Raw genomic sequence first — 8,859 nt, 5'->3', positions numbered from 1 at the left:
TTTATGCATGCATTCGTATATATACATAGATTAGCGACTAATCGACCTACTTGCATTTACGTGAAAGCATTGGAGACACTTGATGAGATTAACCTTCGTTTCCGTTCTTCAGATAAATTAATACTTTTGAGAAAAACAGGATTTAAAGACATACCGATATTAATACATAATATTATCAGTCATCTGGACCTAGTATCTTATGGATAAAAAATGTGTCAGATCATATTTCTATATCGCGATGATAAACAGCCACATAAATAATGGCGATGACATACGAATGAAATATATATCAATTAAAACACGTCCGCACTTCATTTTATGGGACCTCCAAAAAAAACCTTTCACCATTTCTGCTGACGATTTGTCAAAACACTTAGAGTAAATATAAAAATCAAATTTGTGGTTGTTAATGTAGTGCTTGGCTAAGATTCTGGCACGTACTGAAGTTATAATATATATACAGCGTCCCCCCTAAAGAAGAAAATATTGGGGAATGTCGACAGTTGAAGTTTCAGATGTATTCACTAGGTTTTAAATTCACTGATCTGTAAATAAAACATTATATTCTAATGCTAAATTTGAATATTCAATAGGTCATTGAAACAAGCAAAAATGAAACCCAGCGAAGAGATACTTTGTCACGCACATAAATTCTTAAACTTATCGCGAAACAAGAGATGAAAATTAATCCACATGATGTCGTGATAAACCCTGACTGTTGGTATTTAACATTAAAACATGTTTGGAAATCATTCAGTTGTCGCCTTCTTTTTTTCGTCGTCCATTCACCAGTCACAAGAACGAATATTTGATCAATAGTAAGTAGTGAATTATTGTATGACATAATTGTTACATGTGTCTTGTCGTGATTAATTTACACGTTCTTTTCCTGGATTGCATTATTTAATATTCGTAAGCTCACATTTTATTCATAAATTACAAGATTAAATGACTCCCTGTACTTGAAGCAAGACAACGATGTGAAATATACACAGCGTTTTTTATATATAATTCAATATTTGTATAATTAACAATACAACTTATAGACATATATTATAATCCTTAACCATGAACGTACTGATCAGCATTTGAAGCGCATTCTTATTCTAATTAGTGATTTAAATTGTAACTGCCAATACTGGACACAATGATATGATAACTCGAGTTCGTGGCGTACCTGGCTGGTACGACATTGTTACTTCCAGAGCCTGACTTAAACTAACACTTCTAACACATTGAAAGTACCAGGCTCATATTCTTGTAAAATCTGTACAACAAAAACATTACGGACCGTAACTTTTGGACAAATGCAACAATATCACGGGTAACACTGTTTTCACCCACTGTGGAAGTTGCTAATTTTGGGGGCTTATCATTATGAAGTTCAGGGCAATAATTCAGCAACTGCGCCTCTTCTAAATTTCTGCAGCCGTTTCGAATTGCGTACGTAACATATATTTTGAGAAGTCGAGTGGCACGATCACACGCAGTACTGAACACTTGCCAGTTGTGTTTCTCTTTGTACTTGTCTATGTTTTCTGCAATTCTGGTCCATGGAACAAAAAAATGACATTTTACTTCATCTGCTACTTACGACGTAAGCCAAAACAAATTATCGCTCAATTGCCATTACTGTTCTAGAACATATTGCTAATTGCTAAATGTGAAGAGTATATTTACTTACCTGACAATCAGTTTGGTTTCAGAAAGAAACATTCTTACAGACATTTGTGTTTTTCTGCGGAATAAACCTTTCGTCATTAAAACTCGTAGGATAGCCATGTTTTTCTTAGCTTTAAGACGTCTCCAAAATAATCTGTAAACCATGAAGAGTCTTTATTTATTATTAGTTTTGGTATAAGAATTTCATTTGAAGTGTTGTATGCCGATTAGGTATCCCAGTCTGGTGCGAGCAAGACTAGAGGGTTGGGTTTGTCCAGCCCAGACTGTCATGATAATCATTTAGGGGTGGTGGTTGTCACAGCTTAAAACAATAACAACATTGCTTACAAGATGGGACAACTATTTTATCATTAGTACAAAGAGATAATCTACTGTTTAAGCAGTAATTATTATGTAGCTAATAAGAGATACAAAATATAATCATAGATCCTGTAACTGTTAAATAATAACTCAAACATGCATACTCAAACTTGATGGCATTATTCCTTTTATATAATTCCAGATCAGGTTTTAAATAAAAATGAGTCATGAACCCAGGCTTTTCGTATGACCACTAAAAATCACACATCGTGGTAAGTTATGGAGGTACAGTTTTTATTTAACAGCAATAATTGTCAATAATATACTTTAATTGTTTTACGTTAACTGTTTTAAAATTCTCATTGATAGTGAAGATTATTCCGGGCTGTATAATAATCATTATTAACCTAATGAATTTCAGTTCTTGTATTAAACTATTATTAAACAACGAAAAGCCAAGGTTTATGTAATTTTTGACCTAAACTTGTAGAAAGAAAGTGTGCATATTAAACACATCATAAATAATATTATGGTTATTAATTTAACGAAATTAAAATTATTGTATTCTGACATTGAATCACTCACAACTTGTATATTATGATGTTGCACCTACGAGCAATAAATGATCATCGGGAATATTGACATCGAAAATTGTTGATTACTACGTATGCTGAACGCCATTTAAGTTCAGCCTTGAATTTTGGATTCATTTGACTATACCATACCATACATGACAGATTTGTAAGGTTCTGTCCAATAACCAGTGTTATTGTAACTCTGTTCCACTTATAGGATCGACAATGAAATTAAACTTGAAGAATGGTACGTCGACCACTCAATGTAAAAATATTATCCTATTAATCATGTTGCTCATTCCTAAAATATTCACCAAAGAAGAAAATAACGCTGGACAAGATCACGCTTGGGACGTCAAATATCGTTGTTATGGAATTCCAGGTATCCCAGGTGCACCAGGTACAAGTGGAATTTACATCATATTACGTTCAGTGTGTCATATCATATCATTGTATTTACACAACTACATTCATATGTATTTTATTGTCAAGGTATACCTGAGAATCCAGGGTTACAAGGTCCGAGAGGAGATCGAGGAGAGACAGGACAGAAAGGTGATAGTGACAGCAACGGAACACCTGGTATACCTGAACCAATTCAGCAGGGAAAGAAAGGAGATTCTGGCGCACACGGAACCCCGGGAAAGATTGGGCCAAGTGGCAAACCTGGTGTGAAAGGAGACAAGGGTGATAAAGGTAATGCAGGTGATCAACGTCCTATACAGACCACTTCAAGAGTTGCATTTTCAGTTGCACGTACATCGAGAATGGGTCCATTATCAAATTACCAAGCAGTAACGTATGATAAGATCTACACAAATATTGGGGGTCATTACAATGACAGCACCGGCGTTTTTACATGTCCCTCTAATGGCGTGTATTTTTTTACCATGTCAGCTCTCAAACAGACATCGGACAGCAATCTTCATGTATGCTTTATGAGAAACCAGATTCAGCTGACATGTGCCTTCTCCCGAACAGGAGCAGCTACAAATAGTATCATCATAGAGTTATATCTGGGAGATGAAATATGGGTTAGACTACGCGAAGACTATGCTTTATACAGTAACGAGGGGAACGGATATGCAACATTCTCTGGTTACATTATAAACACTGATGCAGAATAACTACCTACAGGACAATCTGCTGTTTAGTTTGAACACACGTCATATTCCGGCATTTAAAGCGGGGGAGTCGTCACGTGCGCATGCGTCAGATGGCCATAGCGTGTCATTGTTTACAAACAAGCGTCTACCCATGAGCCTTTGAGTTTTTAGCGTGTGTTGTTATCGTCGCTCGGGGCTCGGGATTCCCACGCATGCGCAGGTGACGACCCTCCCACTTTAAGTGTTTCGTTTTATGCATGACGTTTTTAATGTTTGCATATATATAATGATTCAAGTATAAATTTGTTACTCATTCGCACAAATTATTTTTCTTCAAAAAGAATTGTAGAATTAATCACATACACTGGAAAACACAGGAACGGACAACTGTGGCGATGTGAAGTCTTTGGAAATTGAATATGATTACAAACATTTTATGTGGATATTATTTACGGTAGCATATAATTGACACATAAGTTCCAAGACCAGTGGATGGTTAGCATGAGGAGGAGTAGTGCGAATGAGGTAGATTCGCCAGGACTGCCTGTCATTTCTTTTGCTTTCTTGAAATGTACCTTATTGATATGCGAATTGCTATTGTGTATGTATATAAATAACAATAACATATATAATATATAATATAGGGTTTTGTACATTGTTTACGTTATTTATGTAATTGACCTTCTTTTCTATTCCATATAAAATAATAAATAAAATTATAAAATAATTAAGTCAATCAAAATTGCATTCAATACAATGTTATAATTAATGTTGACTAATTCAATAACTAAAAAGGCTTGTGACCATTTGCGGAATAGGAATAGGAATTACTTATTTTCAACATCATATAACCGATGTATTATATTTTGCCATTATTTCGCAATTGAAATGAAATCTCGATTCGAGAGTTTGATGTTCATTTTTTTCAGCTGAACTGATATTTTGAATTCTGATAGACAATATACAGTATAGACTGTAGTGAACAGCATTTTCCCAACAAACATGATAAACATCTCATCCATTATATCTAACAAACGTGACCAACACCTCGTCCATTATATCCAACAGACGTGACCAACACCTTGCCTTGTTTACCCCATCGAATGCTTTGAGGGCATCTAAAAAGCAAACAGAAACATGACTATCGTGTGAGGTGTAATGACGAAAACACGCATGCTAATAGAATTTTTTTTTCTGAAACCGAACTGATTGTCAAATATGTAAATGTACTATTCACATTTAGCAAAAAGATTATGTTCCAAAACTTTAGTCAAAACAGTTTTAATTGCGATTAGGCGGTGACATGTTCTTGCTCACCACGTCACCACTCTTATTCTTAAGTAGCCGATGACGTACAACAACAATTAATTTTCATGAAACTGTTTCATGGCTCAGAATTGCAGAAAAAATACACGAAGAGTTGCAAAGAGAGAACAGTTTTGGCAAATTTCAAGTTTTAAGCACTGCGTGTATCCGCAACATCTGACAAGATCAAAGTAAAATACGATATTCGAAACTGCCGCAAAATTATTACAGCGAGCGTGAAAGTGAATATGATATGATTTTATCAACTGTATTTCAACAAACGTAGATTTTTCTGTGCAAACCATTCACATAAAGACATGTTTCATTCACATAAAGACATGTCATCACGATATAGGAATATAATCTAACACATTCCATCAGATATTATATCTTGAACTGACTACTATGACTGATAATATTATGTATTGATATCGGTATGTCTTAATATCCTGTTATTCTCAAAAGTATTAATTAATCCGAAGAACGGAAACGAAGGTTAATCTTATCAAGTATCCTCTCCTCAAATGCTTTCACGTAAATAAAAGTAGGTCGATTAGTCGCTGATCTATGCATACACACATACGAATGCATGCATAACGACCATTGAGTGATTTATAATATGAACAATAATCATATCTTGGTTGGCGTGAAGTTTGGCGTGAACGATCTAATTGTAACAAGGTAACAATATCCCTAATGCTAATTGAGTATTGGGAAGGGATGTATCTTGGTAATTTGACTAGACCAGATATTTGCAACAAATTCTGACTAAATAATAAGTTTAAAAATCGATCAGGATTTTAGAATACAAAATTAAGAGGAATTGCCACAGATTAATAAATCTTTTTCAATGACGTTGTCCCTGTTTAACCTATTGAAAGAGGGGATTGAAACGAATGTCACTGAATAAAAACACCCTGGAATGCATAGGCAACACATTATGCTGAAGTATGTCAAAATACGGGTATGGCACATTAAGTAAAAATTGGCCGAATTGAACCAAAATGGCGTTGATCAGTAATCCGCCATAAGTGATGTCAATTCCACGTTTGGATACCATTGGCTCACGTGACAATAACACCAACGTAGCCACAAGTCAACAAATGTGTGAGGGCGCTGTTTTGCTGCTGCCAACTTGGATAAGTACAGTCCAGTTTTACTACGTTTTACGGATTTTATGGTTTTGTGTGATTATCTTCATTGGATTCCTCGTTTATGTTAAGTATTAGTGCAACTTCTTGGTTTGTTGATGTTCGTCTATATATTTGTGTTGCCGTGAATTCTGTCCAAAACGTTTTTCACATGACGCCCATGCTGAAATCGCCACATTGTCCATTACTCATTACCATATGAATAGAAGCAAGTTTTTCCGCGTACCACCTGTTGCAGATAATTGTTTCTGACACTGCTTGATAAATTGCAACTCTGGACATGTCGTCACGAATCGTTTATAACACACTACAGTTACTAAAACTACGCAAGCAACATTTCGCAAATCTAACACACCATGTTATACAAACCACTAAAGATAATTCCATCTGGAGACAACGTTGTCGACGAGCGGGATCGCATATTAGACACCCAATTACTGTTCACTTGACTATACGTCCGATTTCGGACAACCGAGTTATTGTTGTTCCTAGATTATCTGCATTAGTTCAACTATCTGGGTTTAATACCACTGTACATGAGCCATATGATGCTAATATTATTCCTGTTATTTACAACGTTTTTTCTGCTGAACATTATCGTTATCGTCGCAAATCTGGAAATTTCGGAGTGGACTCTACCAATTTGACCTCTATTGACCTACAGCACACATCCCGATCGAAGTTTATGTCAGAGTTAAAATGTGGATTATTAAATTCTCGTTCAGTTAGGAATAAATCGTGTGCATTAAATGAGATGATCTTATATCATGATTTGGATTATTTATTTCTCACGGAAACATGGCTGAAAGGTGATGTCAGTGACGGACCTGTCGTCGTTGAGTTGACTCCAAGTGGCTTTAAGTGTAGACAGTTTCCTCGTCTTACAGGTGCTGGAGGTGGTATCGCCATCGTTCATAAAACTACCGCAAAAGTAAATACATCGTGCTCGCAAACATTTTCATCGTTTGAGTGGTTAGAGATCACTGTTGATTCAAAACATGGACGTATTAGGTACATTCTCATGTACCGCCCGCCTCCCAGTTTTTCTAATAAACTGACATTTAATGGATTTTTATCGGATTTCTCGGATCTTCTAGACATTTACGTTTTGGATACTACACCAATCGTCTACCTTGGAGATTTTAACATTCATTTTAATAAGCCAGACAATCGTGACACCTGCAGATTTCTGGAACTTTTAAAAATGCATGATTTAGTGCAGCTAGTAGACAAACCTACTCATCGTTCTGGTAACATTTTGGATTTAATTATTACCCGTGAGAATATTGTGTTATCATTGGAAGTGAACCAGGCCGCAGCAATCTCTGATCACTATCCCATTTTCTTTAGTTTGTCAAATCATCATGATAATACATCAAATCGTACCAAAATTACTTATCGCTGCTTCAAGAACTTTGATAGGGATAATTTCGCATCTGATCTACTCGAATCTGGGTGTACTAGAACAGTTGACCAGGTAGATTCTACAGCTAAGTTACGTATTTTCAACACTGCTGTATCGGAAACGCTTGACAAACATGCCCCCATGACTGAGAAGACTGTTCACGTTCGTGTGGCCGAGCCGTGGATAAATGTTGATATTTACCACGCCCGCACTGAACGCCGTAAAGCTGAACGGACGTGGCGGCGAACTGGTTTAACTGTCCATCGCCAAATCTACAAATCTAAACGAAATAAAGTTAATGATCTTATTGATGTATCACGTAGGAGTTATTTCGCTGATAAGATCGCGGATTGTAATGGTGACCAAAGAAAACTGTTTTCCATCGTAAATGGTCTTCTAGGCTCGACAAATAATTTGAATGCGTTGCCGATTCACGATAACAAAATAAATTTAGCGAATCGTTTTAGCATGTTTTTCGTGGATAAGATTAAGAAAATCAATCAAGGACTAAATCTAAATTTATTGAATGGAAACCGTTTTAACGAACTGCACAAGTTCTCTGGTGATGAATTGAAATGTTTTGAACCAGCCACGGAGGATGAAATAATTAAAATTATAAAAAAATCGTCGTCGGTTTCGTGCGATTTGGACTGTTTACCCACTAATATATTAAAAGATGAAAAGATCCTTTCTATCCTGCTTTCACCTATAACAGATATCATAAATGAATCACTTCGCACTGGAAGTGTTCCTGAGAAATTGAAATGTGCGCTGATTAAACCTCTGCTCAAGAAAGCATCGTTGGATTCAAACATGCTGAAAAATTATCGACCGATTTCTAATTTGTCTTTTATATCTAAAGTCCTTGAACGTGTCGTTGCATCCAGAGTGAAACAACATTTAGAGAATTATTCGTTGTATGAAGAGTTTCAATCAGCGTATCGGACCGCACATAGCACTGAAACGGCTCTTTTGCGGGTCGCTAACGATGTACTATGCAGTATTGATAATTCTAAGAATTCAGTTGCTCTCGTACTTTTGGATCTTTCAGCCGCTTTTGATACTGTGAATCACAGGATTCTCATCGATAGGTTGAGATCAAATTTTGGTTTAAATGGTCTCATCATCAAATGGTTTGAGTCGTATTTGAGTAACCGCATTCAAAAAGTGAAAATTGGAAATGTATTTTCTGATATGACGTCTATATTAGAAACCGGTGTTCCACAGGGCTCCGTCTTAGGGCCATTATTGTTCTCAATGTACATGCGTCCATTGGGCGAGTTATTGCGACGTCACGGCGTAAAATATCATTTTTACGCCGATGACACACAGAT

The 8,859-nt window shown here is 36.0% G+C and overlaps 1 protein-coding gene and 1 long non-coding RNA gene across 2 annotated transcripts; both read left to right on the top strand.

Moving 5' to 3' along the window:
• Positions 1-741: 741 nt before the first annotated feature.
• On the top strand, positions 742-2,865 carry LOC144342477 (uncharacterized). The gene is made up of 2 exons (XR_013418763.2): positions 742-818; positions 2,776-2,865. It is a non-coding gene; the product is annotated as an uncharacterized LOC144342477 (long non-coding RNA).
• A 63-nt stretch (positions 2,866-2,928) lies between these two features.
• On the top strand, positions 2,929-3,685 carry LOC144342478 (caprin-2-like). The gene is made up of 2 exons (XM_085505287.1): positions 2,929-3,010; positions 3,051-3,685. Exons 1-2 carry the CDS (start codon positions 2,929-2,931, stop codon positions 3,683-3,685), a joined length of 717 nt encoding a protein of 238 aa, XP_085361413.1.
• Positions 3,686-8,859: the final 5,174 nt, after the last annotated feature.

This window comes from Saccoglossus kowalevskii, chromosome 11 (assembly GCF_978046115.1).
Source record: "Saccoglossus kowalevskii chromosome 11, keSacKowa6.1, whole genome shotgun sequence".
NCBI lineage: Eukaryota > Metazoa > Hemichordata > Enteropneusta > Harrimaniidae > Saccoglossus > Saccoglossus kowalevskii.
The sequence above is the reverse complement of the archived record's forward strand: the minus strand, read 5'-3'. Positions and strand labels throughout refer to the sequence as shown.